Below are 16,847 nucleotides of genomic sequence, written 5' to 3' on the forward strand. Positions count from 1 at the left end.
CCCAGCTCTGTGCCAGACCCGCGGAGGCGCAGGGCTGGTGACCGACCCCGGTACTCCACACGGTCACCGGGAGCCGGCTGGGCGGATGACAGCCGCCTTCGTTGCCTTGGGATGTACATCTGCTTAAATACACAGGAAAAAAAACCCCACAACCCAAAACCATGAGGTAAAAGTTCTCTCTTATTTCAGTGACATCACTATTTACGCACTTACAGCTGTCAGTGGCCTCTTCTTTCCGTGTTTGAGGGGTATCTTCGCGGCCCCCCCCCTCCGCGCCCGCGGAACCTCCGCGCCCGCCCCCGCCAACACACAGGCGTTTCCTCTCCTCCCATTGGCTCCTCTCGCTCGCTGTCGGCGGCGGGGCAACCAGTGGAGTGCGGCGCGGCGAGAAGGCCCGCCCTCCGTGAGGCGGCCCGCTGGAGCACCGCGCAGGGCGGGGGCCCGCTCCGGGGCGCGGGGCGGGGGGGGGGTCGGCGCCGGGGGTCGCCGCGGCGGACGGCGCCCGGTTGAGGCGGCGGCTGGACGGCGCTGGAGCGCGAGTGGCGGTGGTGGTGGAGCGGCCATGAAGGTGAAGGGGGGTGTGTGTGTGTGTTCCTCCGGCCGGGAGAGCGTCTTTCCCCTCGCTGTGGGGAGAGGGGGCGAACCGGCGCGTGACGGGGCCGGGATCCCGGTGGGACGGGCCGTGCCGCCCCTCCCTCTTCGCCTCAGGCCGCCTGGCCCGGCCGCGGCCGCTGTCCCTCCCCGGGCCTGCCCCTTTACCGAGGGACGCTCGGGTCGGGGACCGCCTTGCCGAGGAGCCCCGGCGCCCTCCACTGACTCAGCAGCCGGGCAGGGCCTGGTGCCGCCGCCTGAGGCGAGCCCCCGCCCTCGTCTCCACACACCGTCCGCCGGTCGATCCCCGCCGGCGGCGGCGGCTGAAGGACTAGCAGGGCTCCGAACGGGACGGAGCCGGGCTCGAGGCGGTGCGTGGGGGTTGGGAGCCAGCCCCCGGCCGGGCCGGTGTGCGGGGGGGCATGGCAGGGGCCGGCGGGGGGGGGGGTCCGCTCCGGCCGGCCGCGGGGTTCGCTCCCCAAAGGTGCTTCTTCGCCTCCGGGGTTGTCGTTGTGCTTTCAGGTCAGGGCTGAGGGTTGTGGTGACCGGGGATCTCCCAGTTCGGCGGGTTCCGAGGGGTGCTTGATCTCTGAGAAAGCTTTGCTTGATCGCAGGGTGGGTGTAAAGGCGAAATTTCAGCTAAAAAAGAATAAAATCCCTTCTGCTGCTCTGCTCTTGGTCTGCCAGCTTTCATAGCACATCCTGCTTGCACAGATGTGTAAGGAGCAGCATACAGCCTCCCAGCTTCTTGGGGTGGGTGTCTTTCTGAGGTGATATTCTCATCAGGTTACTAAACACCCTTAAAGCCAAAAACAAGAGCAGAGAAGTTCAAACGCAGTATTTTGCCCCTATAGGATGCACATAAGGTATGGAGAGAGAAGATACCTGATGGCAGCTTGTGAGAAGAGAATATGGAAGTGGTGACTGATGTAGTTGGAAAGGCTTTTGGTGCAGAAATTGGCAACATTTTAATTAATTCTCAAGGGAGGGAGTTTTTGGTTTAGTATGTCTCATTTGTGTCTTGTGTTGGTGCTTTCCAGCAGGGTCTCATTTCTTTTACAGAGTAATATGAAGAGTCTAGGCACTGTAATTCAATTATCGGTTAATGACACTAGTGCATAGAAAGAAGCCACAGTTGACTTAGGTTAAGGAGAAAATTAATGATGCCCACGTTGCCTTACCTTTCACCTTAAAATAACTGAATGCTTGGCAGTAAGCGTAAAGAGATTTTCTGTTTGATACTAACAATGTTCATGTATCCAAAATGGGTAACAAAAATTTCCTAAGTATATATTTATTTAGTGTTGACAGTGATGTCTGAGCAGTTGTTACAGGCTCTTGAATAAAATAAGTCTAAGAAGCAGGTGTTAAACTATCAGGCAAGTGTTGTGGTAGCAACTGTGTTATGTCCTTTTAGTCATTGTGTGTCCTGCTGCTGCCGTGACCCCCTAAAAAGACCATAGTCATATAATGAAGCAAATTGAATTCTGACAGACCCTTTTGGTTCATTGTTTTATTTTCCTGTTATTTGTATGCGGCTATTTTTAAATCTTTTAAATATAAAGCTAGCTCATCAGTTTTTAAGAATATGTGAAGAATTAGAGTAACGTTTCTGCAACTGACAACTTTCCCTTAAGACGAGAAAAAATATTTTTCAAAAGTCCCAAGTCTTAAAACCTGGAGCTCTCTTGGATTGAGTCATTGGTTTTCAGAAAGTATTTCTGAAAAGTTAATTACTCTAGCTTAATAAACTAGGATAATTATGCATAACTTGTTTTGTATAGGAAAAATGAATATTGATCTGTTTCCACTCTTCATTATTGAAAAGCAGAAAACAAGTCTTAGTTTGATGATAGTTTAATGATTGTCGTGGAAGTCTAATTACACATCAGGCAGGCTCCCAGCGCACAGTGTACCTGTGAGCGCAGCCACGTGCTGGGGCTGCCTGTGTCTTGGCCGGAGGTCAGGGAAGGGCTGCTGGAGTTCATCCGTTCGCAGGAAGCTTAGGAAGATTTTCTCTTATGCGTGGGGTGCCCACTGCGTGGAGGTCTCTTGTTATGCCTGGGATGAATTTTGCTCTTGAAATACCTATAAAATTAGACTAGTGCATTGAATTTGTTACATCTATATTTGATGTTATTACTGCACACAGTGTTATGTGTTGTACAGCTTAGAAGCAAAGTGACCGTGTTCGATATTTTTCTGTATTGCAACACTTTTAACGTCAGCTTACAACAGTAAAAGTGAAGTACCCGGTTTGTGTGGGTTGGAGAGATGCTTTTGATGTTCCATACTTAAGGCACTTACATGGAGGTGGTGGTGTAGAACATGTTTGGCCCTATGGCATTGTTTCTCACAGCTTCTCTCTAAACCAGAGTGAGGACTCTTTTCTTACCTTTTGTGCTCAGTGGTTTGAAAGGAGATGTTCTGGCGTATCCCCAGTTATTGTGTTAAGTTCCCACAAATGTAACAGGACTGTGTTCGGTTCAGGGGAAATGTGCAATTTAATACAAAAATTAGTCTAGTTACTACAGGAATTAAAGCACCATCATTACTGAGCTGAAGTGCATGTTTGGTTGGTTTAGGTTTTACAGCAAGAACTACAAGTCTCAAAAGCAATTATTTTATGTCTTCATGCTTTGGGGAAAAAAAAAAAGTGCTGCCTTGGAATGAAAAACAGAACAGCTCTAACCAGCATAGTTAAGAAAAAAAGTATGCAAAAAAATTATGTTTAAAGGAAGTTGTACCACTCAGCTTCCTTTTAGCAAGAGCTTGATGCGATTCTGTTTCCCTTTTTTTTTTTTTCTAGTAGGTTTCAGTGAGCCACATGACAGTGATTAAACACGTGACTTGAACAACTTGGAGTCCAAATTCCAACTTTAAGTAGAATATGGACTTTTGATAGAGAATCTAGCACTAAAGGCTTTCAAGGATAAAAAGTAGCAATTTATTTATGTATTTAGAATTTTTTGTAGTGTTTTAAGATTAAATTGTGACTCAAAACTGAAATTCAATCAATATAGAATAAGTTCATTTAGAGTTATTTTAATTTTTGTTAGATGTTTTGTAAGACAACAAAACAGCAGGTTCAGGGAGGTCTTGAAAAACACTTTCTTCTCAGAGAAACTCGACCATAACTAGTTTCAAATGAAGATGGGTTTGTTACTTTCAAGTTTGAAAATGCAGAAACTTTTTTTTAGAGAAAGTTTTATTGTGAGTCATATAAGAGCTGGATTAGTTCTGGAGAAGATCCTGCAGGGGACAGCTCTGCACTAATTATGATAAATTGTTGTGTTGCTGCCTGGCATCATTTCGGGTTTTGCCCCTCACCTACAACTGGCTGTTAGTCTCCTCCTTCTTTGCTCCGCTATTGCGTTACCTCCTCAAATTCCTTACCCTTTTTGTGTGGAACTCTGCTAGAAAAGGAGTTATGAAAGCAAGCTCCTTGTGCCTGCGTGCGCCTCTTGGAAGCAAATCTTACCTACTTTGGTTTGCAGCTGGGAAGTGGAGATTATTGGGCTGTTATAGACGTTAGTGTGCTGAATTCCTGGTGCTCTGGGAATTCATACCACATGCTTTTGGGATGATGACAGATGGAGTGAAGTAGCTCTTCAGTGGCAAGTCACATCTGATGTGGGCTTTCAGAGATTAATTTTCTTTTTTTGCTTTGTGAATGTTTTCAGGCGGGAGCTACTTCCATGTGGGCTTCCTGCTGTGGATTGCTGAATGAAGTCATGGGTACCGGAGCTGTCCGTGGCCAGCAGGCTGGCTTTGGGGGAGGTGCTGGCCCATTCAGATTCGCCCCAAATCCAGACTTCTCAGCATATCCATCTCCAGCTGCGGCGGGCGCTAACATTGTTTGCAAAGCCTGTGGACTTTCCTTTTCAGTTTTTAGGAAAAAAGTGAGTATATTTCCTATTACATAGTATTTTTACTCATATGAACCGATCTGTAGGCATACTGGGAGATGAATGTGTATTTTTCCTTAGATAAGGAAACCCGAGGCAGATAGCCAGGGAGGGAGGAAGTGCCTTATGCTGAGGTCACAGGAAACTAATGTCAGACAGGATTAGAAGTTGAGAGGTCTGATGGTCGTTAATCAGTGACACATTGGATCTGGTCTGACCAAAAATGAGTGGATTCTAATTTGTAAGATACGTGTTTTAGCTTCAGAATCTTAAACATTAAAACAAATCTGGTTTTGAAGAGGATACCAAACATAGTGGTTGATTACTGGAATGAACAAACTGGGTGATGGAGAAGCTAGAAACTCGCAATATAGTATCACAGCTTCTTTCTGTGAAATACTCGTGGAATTCTGTTTGTTTCCTAACCAGGTTTAGTTCTGTTAAATGCTATTGCGCTCCAACAGCTTCTTGCTTCGTTTGGAGGCAGGTTGCTGGGTTAATGCAGATAAATAAAACTAGAGATTGTTAATATTATTTCTATGTATCATGACTGTCCAGCATCATCATTTTGTCCACTCAGTGACCTCATTCTCTGCAGCTCTTTTAGGTAAACACGAAGCCTCTTGCCTCAGTGTGTGTTCAGTTTCCCCCTTCCTATGCATCCTGTTGTTCGCATGGCAAACACTTTGTTGAATTAAGCGTTGTGTAGGGACATTTTCTGAAGCTAATATTAATTTACTAAAATCCTGAAAAACTTGAAGTGTTTGGATTTGTTCACAGTGGATGAGATGACCGTTTAAAATTGCTGCTGAAAGTCTTGCCTATTCTAGCTTTTGTATGTTGTAGTGAGTCTCTTGAACAAAGCTCTCTTCAGAAATGACATCTGGGCATTTGGGAGTATTTACCTACCATGTGATTCATCACATATAAGGCCTACTTTGAATTCTTTGAATCAATTGAGGAAGAAGTATGTTCTTTAAAGTTTGGGGAATATACTGTTTTTTGCACGTGTGAAAAGAGCAGTGACGCTTAGTATATTCAAAAGTATTTTAACATACTGTAAAATTGACTGGCTTTCAATGTCGTTTATTGCCTAACTACAACTTGAGTACTTTATTCATTTGTTTATTCATAATGTTTTTTCACTGAAACCTCAAATCAGCTGACAGTGGTGGTACAAAAGCAACAGACTGCTGTGGAACACCTGCAAAACTATTTGACAGGGCAGTTTTCTAGACTTAAATCCTAAAAATGTATGTCAAAATTGACTATTCAGGCTACATAATTTACTATTAGTGTCTTGAGAAGGAAAGAGCAGGGCCTAGATCTGTTTTCTGTGACATACAGCTGAATGGTTATTTTCTCTTTCTCCCTAGCACGTGTGTTGTGACTGCAAGAAGGATTTTTGCTCAGTTTGTTCAGTCTTACAAGAGAATCTCAGAAGATGTTCCACTTGCCACTTGCTGCAAGAAACAGCCTTTCAGCGACCTCAGTTAATGAGATTGAAAGTAAAGGATCTGCGTCAGTACCTGATTCTCAGAAACATACCAACGGATACTTGCAGAGAGAAAGAAGACCTGGTGGATCTCGTCCTGTGCCATCATGGATTAGGTTCGGAGGAGGATATGGACGCTAGCAGCTTGCATTCGTCACGGTCACAGACTTCGGGGTTTTTCAGTCATCCGTTTTCTATGTCTGTGTCGGTGTCGTCTCAAGGAGAACTTGCAAACAGAAGGGGAAGCACAGGAAATGGAACACCTTTACGGGTACAATAATTAACATGTGGTTTATGGTATAGCGTACCTTTTTTTTTAATAGGTATGCATCGCTTTAAAATAAAATGCCAATTGGTACAGGTCGGGGTGGCAGGAAAAATGCCTTTTGGATCTCTCACCTGAAAACAGAAGATTACTAGATAAGATTACTAGTTTAGATGATAGAGGTGACTTAAGTTGATAATGATTAGCAGCAATTGAAACTTCAAAATGTCATTGTCAACTGTGATCAGCTTGGTACAAAGGAAAATGTTTTATAAGGGATACTGTGTTTTTATCCTGATGAGTTTCATTTTGTACACAGGGACAAACGGAAACATCTTCTATAAATAATGAAGAAGAAAGTGCAGAAGAGCAGGTGAGATATGAACTATCCAAAGAATAAATGTTTGGCATGTGACACCATAAAGTGTTTAGATCTCTGTCAACGTTTAGTATCACGCTCTAGCTCTTTCAGAGTTAGCTGTATCTAGCAATGCATAACTGCACTTACTTGCTTTAAAAAGAATAAAACTTTAGCAAAGCTGCTGCAGCTTAATGTAGCACCAGATCTGGTGCTCTGAACTTCCTGGGACAGTTAAAAACATACAACTGATGTGTTTCAGACCCCTGGATTGTCCAGAAAGCGAGCGAGGGCATCCTTGTCTGATATTTCAAGCCTGGAAGACATTGAAGGGTTGAGTGTTCGGCAGCTGAAGGAAATACTTGCGTGTAATTTTGTTAACTACTCGGGATGCTGTGAAAAATGGGAACTCGTGGAAAAAGTGAGCAGACTATACAGAGAGAGTGAGGAAAACCACAAGACACGTAGGTTTATATTTTATTCTTCTTTCTTAAGACTACTTATTTTCTGCTTTCCAGTAGCTGGTTCTGCCAACAGAAGGACTTGGTATCTGGCTTGGTCTGCTCAGCTGGAACAACCAGAAAGTGTGTTTTAACAATTCAGGGTGCACCTAGAGTAGTTGAACATGGTTCTAGTGAGTCAATGAAGCTTTCCAGGGCTGTGCTGGTTTCTTGAGACTTTTTTCCAAAGCTCGGAGAGCTCGGCTTTCATGGTAAAATTGCACAACTGAGAACCGGTTCCTGAGAGAACATGAAACTTGGCACCTCCACGCCCTTTATTAGGTTTCACAAGGCATTAGCGGGAGAGCGTCTCAGTAGCTGTCAACAGACCGAAGCAGTTCAGGTCTTTTACTGCGGTACGGAATTAAAAGCTACAGTGGGCAGAAGTCCAAGTTCAAGTGGTTTGGTCTCAGTCCATGTTTTCGTGGTAAGGTGGTTCTGGGGCTGCAGCGCAGTGACTAGGATTCTTCTTCCCTCCGTTACACTCGACAGTTGGAGCCTTTCACTTGCGTGACTGTAGCACACCGACAGGCCGATTCCCGTTCACAAAGCAGAATCTGAGGAGCAACTTTTTGATGTCATTACCAGCTTGAAAAACGCCTGCCTGGCTCCTCGTTCCTGCGTCCGGCGGTCAGGCTGTAAAGAACAGGGGACGGTGGGGACTGGAAAACTTAATAGCCCTGGGCCACTGCACAGCCAGATTGCAGATGCCAGCACATACACTGCAGGGGCTGTGATAATTGGGTGTGAAATTATCAGCTAATTGGGCTGGAGAAGGATTGTGAAGGTGGGGGACTGTTAGTGAATGTCAAAACATGGCTTAAGCGAGGCCCTCAGTTTGGTCATAAACTAGAATTGAAAACCTGTCTGAAATGGAGCTTTAAACTTACAACGGTTTTTTTTCCCCAGCATGGTCTGAGGGAACGTTCGGTTATTGATAGGGGATGCTGTCTGTTTGCAATGAAACTTGACCGGCTTTGTTCAGTTCTGCCACCTTTACGGCCTGCTTAAGGCTTCCGCTTCTTAGTCTGCTTTATTATTATTGTGTTTAATCTTCTAGGGAAAGCGTTCTGCCAAACGAAGCAAGCTCGGAGATGGAAAACCAACATGCTCTGAATTTTAATCCAGCGCGTTATTTCACAGTCATTCTATTCTGAATTGAAAATGGTCTCCGAGTTTAAAGAATGAAGCCAAATATTGGATGTTCACTTAGGGGCTTTCTAGTTCTTGTTTCTTTGCTTTTTTGAAGGAATATAGATTAATTCTTAGCTGTGGGTTAGAAAAACGATTGTGAGCAGCACTACTTCATGCTAAATTAGCTGGCTGTCTATTTTAGTGGTTGCCTGGGCTAGAACTTGACTGGTTTTCCAGGGCCCGAGTGCGTGACCTCCCTCTCTGTTGCGTTTCAGAGGGCGAGAAGATGCAGCTGAACGACGACGACGACAACCTGTGTCGGATCTGCATGGACGCCGTCATCGACTGCGTCCTGCTGGAGTGCGGCCACATGGTCACCTGCACCAAGTGCGGCAAGAGGATGAGCGAGTGCCCCATCTGCCGACAGTACGTCGTGCGGGCCGTGCACGTCTTCAAATCTTAAACCAAGACCAAAACCGGATTTTATAGTCGCCCTTCCAGGATTTCTGTGGGCAGGAGCGCCGAACCTTGGGGCATAAGTCGGCTTTTTAGTCCTCAATAAACACAGCGTTTTAAACATCAGCGTCCAGAAGTTTGTGAGACATTTTTCTACGGCATACCGAATCCCGCGGCTGGGCAGTACGACACGATGCCTGTGCGTCCCGTAATAGCGCTGCCCGACTGACTGACATTATAAACCCACAGACTGTTCGAGTCAAACTGTTTACAGCAGTTCTTGCTCTCTTCTGAAGAATATTGCCTCGAATTACCGCATTCAGTGGTCAGACGCCACCTCTGCTCGACCGTATTAGCGTGTTACCTTGTCTAGTGCATTAGAAGCAACGAATATATCAGTTGAATATTCAGCTTTTACGCAATTATAGAATGTAACCGTTCTGACGCTGCCCTGCAACAGTGTTAAGAGGACAGAACACGGCTGTAGAAAGCACTGCCATTAACTGTACCTGCGCAGAAGCCCTTAAGCAATTCGTTCCGAATGTCCGTCCTTACACACGTGCTCTCCTGGCTGTTGTTTGTAAATGTACAGAAAGCTCCGTTGCTTCGCAGGGCTCTGCCATGTGGTGTCCAAATACCGATTACTAAGTGTTTTTTTTTTAGTTTAGGAATAAAATATTTTTTTAAAAAGGGGTGTAGTAAACCCTATTACTGTGGTCCTTAATCCACTCATGCCTATTGTAACTATTAATCTTGCGTGTGATGATTGTACGCCATGTGCCGACAACCTGATGTTACTGTGAATACTAATCAGGGTCATGAAACTACTTGCTGCTAACATGTGGAATGTATGGTGTTACTAACCTTAAAGGGGGAGGGCTTTCTTGAGGAGGAGGGAAGGGAAACCTGGCATTTCTGTAAAACCTCACAGTCGCAGACTTTTAACCAAGGCCGAGTCACTACTAACTACGCTTCCCCTTGGCTGCTGACTGATGCGTGTCGCTGTCAGCCCGCCGGCTCAGTGCCAGCAGCAGGGGTAAGGGTCCTCTTGGAGCACGAATTTCAACAGTCCTCGTGGGGTACCTGGGACAGAGGACTTGGGGAACAGAGCGGCCAGCACAGCTCTCACTCTGGGGACAGGCTGCGGGTGGCCAAGCACGGCCACCGCAGTGTTTGAAGTTCACTGTAGAAGAGGGAGGGGGGAGGAAGGGCCAAGGCTGGCCCGGGTGGTTGCCCTTGAAGCAGGGCTGATCCACAAAGCCACAGTTTCTCCTTTTCGTTTCCCACGTGCTAGCAAAGCAACAGAGGCAGGGACAGGTTGTGCCCAGACTGCAGTGCCCGCGAGCTCTGACCTCTGCTACGCTGGCACGCCTGCTCTCGTCCTTCATGTGAAAAATTAAGCTGGCTAGAAAAAGAGAAAGTAGCTCCTCCTCAAAATAAAATACACTGCTGGTTATTTTTCAGAAGGGAGCAAACCTCTCAGTGGCTTTATTTTTTAGAAGTAACTTTTTAATGGTACTTAATTCCTGGAGTCTCTGTTCAGCGGGTAAGCTAATGAAGAAAACCGTACCCTCGATGTTATTCCCATGCTGATCATTAGCCACACAAGCTTAATAAAGATTTGTGATGGGCTTTCTCAGCCTCTGCCTCTTTTCTTATCCAGCTGTTACTCGGCTCAAGCTGTAACATTCTTCTTGAGATGTGGGAGCGTTCCTCTAGGCTACTCTGGGCAGATTCCCACTTGGGGAAGGCATACGTGTTATCCCTCCTCAGTGAAGAAGTATTGGAATATGCTAACTTAGAGGCACGGGACAAAGACCAAGTGCTGTGGAAGCAAGTACTACGTGTAGCATGACAGGAGCAGGGGCTTCTGCTCTTAATCCCAGCTTGCACCAAGGCTACAAACCATTACCTGCTCCGCAGGCAGAACCCCGATGTCACCCCGTGGGGCTCGCTGCAGTCACTCCCCGCGCGCGCGAGCCCCAAACCCCAGCTGCCCCCCGCGACAGGACAGAAACGCGCGGAGCCAGCGCCTGTTTTTGTACAATTGTTTATACAAATTCAACAAAGGTAAAACTGCATCAGGAAGGTCTACGAAAACAACACCGTACAACAATGGCACTTATGAATGCAGAATTTTACAATCAGGAAATAACCATGTTATAAACCTTAAATGAGAACTCAACTCACACTTCAAAGAAAGAGAGACTACGTTTGACCATTTATTCTACGGCTGGACTCACTGTATAAATTAATTTTATATTGAGTACAAGAGCTCATGCTACAGAGTGAAACCCTCCTATGTGCAAAAGCTGAAATTGGAATTTTTTTAAAATTTTGAGAAAAAGGTGATTTCTATACAGATAAAAGTGTTTTACTTCAACTATAATTTACACCTTATTTCCACAACATGCTTATGTCACTTCTGAAGTATACAAAGCAGGATATAAACTTCCATTAAAACATGCTTTAAGTTGAAAGTATTAACCTACTTTTCCTGACCTGGGCACATTTGTAGATAGATACTGTCTACGAAGTATAGGTTAAGTTCTCGCCTACCATAAGTAAAGATAAAAATTGGCAATCAATCAAAACCGAAACACTGGTAATGCATTCAAACATTGCATAAATAATTTTTAAACAATTTTTGTACAAAAATAGTTCTGCATAATGTAAGATGTAACAAAACAAAACATGTTAAGAAGGCAGAAATGCAGTGCGTGGTCCACTTTAATGACACCAACTTTTTTTTTTTGTTGTTTTAAGAAATGAAAAGCAGAAATCAAATTTACACTACCAAGCACATGCTGTGGTACTTTAAATAACAGTATTTCTTGGAGATCAGTCGTCTTCCGGGTGTGAACAATTATCATCAATAACAGTCGCCTTATGAATTTGCATAAGAGCCAGTGCAGGACATCCCAGGTAGACTGAATTAGTGGCACAAGTTGAAATTCTTAACACGGGTAGTTTCATGTTGTTCTCTCCTCGACAAGAGTTGTAAAATCCCATCGCGGTATTTTCCAATATTCCAAGTTCCCAATTGAAAATAAAATCCCTACGTGTTCTTAGTCCCTTCCCCCCCTCGCCCCAGTATTTACACGTGTCCTTTAACTAACTCAGTTTTTGCAGAAGTTTTTCTTCCACTTGCCCAAACTGAACACTTACTGACATTTCCGCTATGAACTGCTCGCAGCCTTCTTTTGTCACTTGCTTGCAGTACCTCAGGTCGATCTGGCAGATATTGCCACAACGTTTGAAGTAAGACAGGCACTGGTCAGTAACCTTATTGCAGTCTGCCGGAAGAAAAAAAAAAAAACAACAAGATAACAGGGAGGGAGAAGTTTAACAGCATGTCTCGGTTTGTTCTCCAGCACGAGGACGGTTTATCCCGACTGCGGTAGGTCCTCCTTGCTCCTGCCGTGCTGTGCCGACGGCGAAATCGCCCAGCCAGCCCCACCGCCCTTCGCCGATCCCCGTGACTCTGTTGTGTAACTGCCCAGATAAAAAGCAAAGCGCGCCGGATGCGCGGAGCGGCAGCGTTGGAAAATCCCCCGGGGAGGATGAGCGAGGTACAACACGTGGCTCCTCCGCGGGAGGCGGCAGGCCTGTCAGCTGGTGGAGGGCCCGGGGAAAGGCTGGGCACCGGCGGGGTTATTTACACCGGCAGCGCACCCAGCTGCCTAAACGGAGTCCTCGGGGGGTGGGAGAACTTACCCGGCTCTTCCCCTGCCCCCCGTGTAAATTTGCTCCCACTGACGAGCATTTCACACAAGCCTAACACCAATGGGCAATTCCCGTCCTCGCCCCCTGCCCTGCGCTTGTGTTGCTTACCTGATAAATTAATTTCTGTTAATGAATCCCGCGTGGTGGTTCCAACCGCGGTCAGCAGGTTAATAGACTGATCCGTCACATGATTACAGTAACTAAGATTGAGTTTGGAGAGCAGAGGCATGTGCCTTATGATCAGCCGCAAAGAAGCATCTGTAATATCCAGGCCAGCCAAACGCAGCTCAACTATGTTCCGTAGTTTACTCCGGTTGTCGATCTGACCTGGAAAGCGGAGGCAGGAGGTCACTCCCACAAGTCTCACCCCGTGCCGCAAACATCTGCAGATCTATAGGAAATGCACTGTGACACACAACACTGCTGCCCTACGTCAACTTCAGACGCTTTCGCCTGTCTGGAGCTTTGGAGGGGAGATCAGCAGGAACACTTGTCTATTTTTGGAACAGGCACGTGGACAACGCCACCTCCTGATTTCAAAACAAAAGGGATGAAAGTAACTGCAGGGGCCCAGCGGAATTACAAGTCGGGAATAAGCAGTAGGCTGTGCAGTGCATGCCAGAAAGCAGATCTGATTTGCTCAAAATTTCACCTGAGCTGATATCCGGGCGAATGTGGCATGACCCACAGAACTGCTCCTTCCCTGAACTGGAAGAAAGTGTTTCCATACTCTCTAAAGTACACCCGTTGCAGCCTGAAGAGAAGAAAGTCAGACAGAAAACCAGCACAGTGGCTCAGATGACTGTTCAGCAGCCAGAGAACATCACTCGTTACCCAGTGGCTTCCAGCGAGGAGGTGTTGCAAGTCACTACTTTGAACACCTCGCGCATCAGCAAAGCCCAGAACCCCGCCAGCGCTGGCTGCGGGGGTTTCTGCCCGTTTCCTCCAAGGGGGACTAGCAGCAGAACATGCCACAGAACGGCTGGGACAGGTCTCCCGCGTGCTCCTCCCGCCTGTTACCTGGCCGGTTATCTGTGGGTGGTGACAAGAGGTCTCTCATTTGTGCGTCTTTCAGTCCTTCTGCCCACTGCACGTCCAGAGTTCGGAGTAAAGGACAACTGGAACTACAAAGTGCCGACACTGCTATCCATGAGCACCCTGATAACAGCAAGTCTCGAAGACCTGCAGATACAGAAGAAGTTGGAGCATGTGGCCTACCCACAGAGACACCCGCGGTGATCTCTGCTGCCACGCACAGGCTGGGCGAAGCCCAGCGCCGCTCTGACGAACAATCCCAGCACTCCAGGGCAAGCAGGGACTCCGTAAGCCTCCTCCTGCCCAGCTCTCCATCTCTCCCACCGTCTGGAACTTCATTACTGTGGGTGACAGTAGACCCCCACCACCCCCTCCGCTAATCACCTCAGCGCAGGCGCTTTCCACAGCAACGTTACCTGTTGACGAAGACCTGCCTCAAATTAGTTTACCTAGCACGTCAAGTAGTCACAAGGTAACTAATTCCGGGCCCATTTTAACTCGCTGATGCTTCGTTCCTACATATCTACTCCTCTCCTAGGATACCCCGGATCCCTGCAGACATTCCTCAGGTTGCAGTTTAGATACAAACTGGTTTGCTAAATTCAGTGAAGTGGTCAAAAAACATCACTTACCTGGCAGTCTGTTGATAAGCCAACTCAGCTGCTTTTTAGATATATTTGTCCAGCTAAGATCAAGGGTTACAGGCTGTCTCCTAATAATGCCACTAAGCATAAGTGGAGTGATGGATTTACAATGGTTTAAATCTATTTTGGTCCATAATCTTTTGTCACAGCACCTACCCAAAAAGAAAAAAGCCAACAGCACTTAATTTGGCACTTGTTTTGATTTCTGCAAGACTTTAAAAAGTGTCATTAAACGGTAGGAAAAACTACAGCATTTAACTGAAAATAGCAAAAATAAGGCTGAGCGATGCTAAGATAAGCACAACACCACACAATGTTACATAGGTTTGAAGTTTATCCATCAAATATATCATGCAATAAAGCATGGAATTATTTCTACGGAATTACAAGTGTCAACAACTTTGGATCCCATTTTAAGTCATCACAGCACTTACTAAAATCCATTTTCTAGCCTGAAGACAAGCCACACCTTCTTGCTTACCTTTTGAATATGAAGACTGGTTTTAAATATTACTGTCCTGATTTCCCCTGTGCTTTCCTTATTTAAAACCAGTGAAATTTGTAAAACAGATCCCACCTCTCCTGTTCTGTGTGTTTGTGTTATTCCTATCTATGTGGCTTATGCGTTTTTACGCTCTCTTTACAGTTCTCTAAGGGCAACAAGCAAGAAGTCCTAAAGAGCGTGCAAGATTCTGCATTTTCTCATTTTTCCCACTAGAAAATACTGCACTTAAGTGGAAAAGGTGTTTACCAGCCTTCTGTGACACCGAGAAGCCCACGGAGCAGACACTCCACACACATCTTCTTGTAACGAATTATCAACCTCTCAACCTTTCTGTCATGTACCCAGTTTGTTACTAGACTGTGCTAGAAAGGAGTCTCTGTTACAATTTGCCCATCTGTGTGCACATTACAGCTGAATCCGAGATGACAGCCAACAAGAGACTTTACTGCAAGTTCAGTGAAACATATAAATCTGTCCACTAACGCTTCCCGCTGCCGTACAGTCACTGACTGTGTCAATGTTCACACTCTGGCACCCCGAGCACCGAACGGACACACTGTGAGTAAATACAATTAACAAAGGATTCCTCCATCAGCTCTGCTGGTACAGAACACAGCGAATGGGATCGCTCTCCACGTACCCTCTACAGGGAAACAATCAGCATGGACCTTCTGAGGAGAACACCGAGGGTACTGGGAGATCTTCACTATATCTCAATAGATATTTAATAACTGAACTGAACAAACAACTGCATTAGCAGTCAGCAAGTCCTGGGGGCAGAATGACACAAAGACTTAGCATGACCTACGCTGGCCGTTCCAGCAGGCAAGAACATTGTGGTGTCTAACTACAGAACAGGCTGCTCTGGGGCGCTGCAGCCCTGGCACACTGACGCAGAGGCTCGCACACACACACACACACACACACACACACACTTCCCATCAGAAATGCTGGGAACTGCTGTTTTCTGAGAAAGCACCAGAAGACACGTTACTTCTCCAGACACTGCTGGTCACCCCTTTTCCTTGGGCTCAACAGAGCTTCAGAGACAACCTGCGCACCTCTTCGAGGAGGCATTAGAGCCTCCGTCACTCACGTCCCTTTTGAGTCCATCCCACTACACGTTAGACCTAGCTCGGTTTCCCGCCCTCCTTACCATCTGTTCCAGGTCTTGCAAACTCTCATACAGATGCACAAGTCTCTATGACTGAGGTAGCTAAAGACAGCCATCCAGACTTCCCTCTGCATCACGTGGGCTGCCCCGTCATCCAGGGGGAGCGAGTCCGGAGGGGGGCTGATGGGAGGTGGCCGGATAACGTGCCGTTCCATCTGAATGCATTTGGGAGGAGAGAGCGAAGGCGGTGGCCGGGTTATTCCCCGAGGTGTGCTTCGCAGGCTGGGGATGAGCTGGTGCCTCAGCTCCCGGGGAGTCCCGTTTAACCCTTTGCTGAACCTATGGAGTCTCTCGCTGTTGTTCAAAGCACGCTTAGGTTCCTCATTCTCGCTCTCAGGTTCAGATTTGATGGGTTGGTGATTCTCATTGGCAAGGCTGTTCTCGGTTTTTTGGATCTCCTGGTTAAGCTCCTTGCTGAGCTCCTTGCTCAGTTCTTTATTGGGAAGCCGCCTTTTCCTCCTCATCTTGAACTTCTTCTTGTCCCTGGGCTCGGCGCCCTCCGTGCTGGGACCTGCAGTGGGCGAGCTGGACCGTGACTGGTCACTATCCTTGGACCTGGGAGGTGCTTCTGGCAGGTCATCCTCTGGCTCCTGCTTGAGGCGCCGCAGGGGCTTGATCATGGCAGTTCGGTCATCTGGAGCCTTCCACGATCGCCGCTGAAAAGGAAGAGACAAGGGCTGACTATTCGAGCAAGAACGTACTCAGCAATACTTCACATGCTGATGCTCCACACAGGCAGCCCTGCCCGGGGGGGGGTCGGGCTGCCTGCCAGCATTGGACCCCACCCGTCTGAGCACAAGGGTACATTCACCGGCCAAAGGTATCAAGTTCAAGTGCCATCATGGATGAGGAGTCCAGCTATCGGCTCTCTGGACTCCAAGCGAGTGATAAATGCATTTATTCACCATGCATAATCCTGCAGATTTAAGGGCCTTACTCATTACACAGCGGACAATTTATATACAGAAGATAGGCAGCATACTATAGACAGCTTTTTCCCCAGCAGGCCAGAAGAAACCAGGCTTGGGACACGTTCACTGGGCACCCACTTTAAAC

At 46.8% G+C, this 16,847-nt stretch overlaps 2 protein-coding genes across 6 annotated transcripts in view; one reads left to right on the forward strand and one right to left on the reverse strand.

Moving 5' to 3' along the window:
- Positions 1-530: 530 nt before the first annotated feature.
- On the forward strand, positions 531-9,415 carry RNF34 (ring finger protein 34). 2 transcript variants are annotated; one of them, XM_050906831.1, is made up of 6 exons: positions 531-568; positions 4,275-4,493; positions 5,876-6,265; positions 6,579-6,632; positions 6,880-7,081; positions 8,527-9,415. In XM_050906831.1, the coding sequence occupies exons 1-6, from the start codon at positions 563-565 to the stop codon at positions 8,712-8,714; spliced, it is 1,059 nt and encodes a 352-aa protein (XP_050762788.1). In that variant the 5' UTR covers positions 531-562; the 3' UTR covers positions 8,715-9,415. The 2 variants fall into 2 exon arrangements, with proteins under 2 accessions (XP_050762788.1, XP_050762789.1); XM_050906832.1 differs by lacking the exon at positions 8,527-9,415 and adding an exon at positions 8,178-8,490.
- A 2,384-nt stretch (positions 9,416-11,799) lies between these two features.
- Positions 11,800-16,847, reverse strand: part of KDM2B (lysine demethylase 2B) — a 119,747-nt gene continuing 114,699 nt past the window's right edge. For 3 of the 4 annotated variants that reach the window (XM_050907025.1, XM_050907024.1, XM_050907027.1), the window contains 6 exons: positions 15,774-16,447; positions 14,101-14,264; positions 13,454-13,615; positions 13,086-13,187; positions 12,542-12,760; positions 11,800-12,003 (listed from right to left, as the gene is read on the reverse strand). In XM_050907025.1, coding sequence (XP_050762982.1) covers positions 11,822-12,003; positions 12,542-12,760; positions 13,086-13,187; positions 13,454-13,615; positions 14,101-14,264; positions 15,774-16,447 — 1,503 coding nt within the window. In that variant the 3' untranslated portion in view covers positions 11,800-11,821. The remainder of the gene's footprint in view (positions 12,004-12,541; positions 12,761-13,085; positions 13,188-13,453; positions 13,616-14,100; positions 14,265-15,773; positions 16,448-16,847) is intronic. The other variant, XM_050907026.1, reaches the window with a different exon arrangement.

This window comes from Gymnogyps californianus, chromosome 16 (assembly GCF_018139145.2).
Source record: "Gymnogyps californianus isolate 813 chromosome 16, ASM1813914v2, whole genome shotgun sequence".
Taxonomy (NCBI): domain Eukaryota; kingdom Metazoa; phylum Chordata; class Aves; order Accipitriformes; family Cathartidae; genus Gymnogyps; species Gymnogyps californianus.

Bases quoted from the DNA above. Each gene is read 5' to 3' on its own strand.
- RNF34 (XM_050906831.1), top strand. The intron at 6,266-6,578 runs GTACAATAATTA...TTTTGTACACAG, and splicing joins GAAATGGAACACCTTTACGG to GGACAAACGGAAACATCTTC. The intron at 7,082-8,526 runs GTAGGTTTATAT...GTTGCGTTTCAG, and splicing joins TGAGGAAAACCACAAGACAC to AGGGCGAGAAGATGCAGCTG.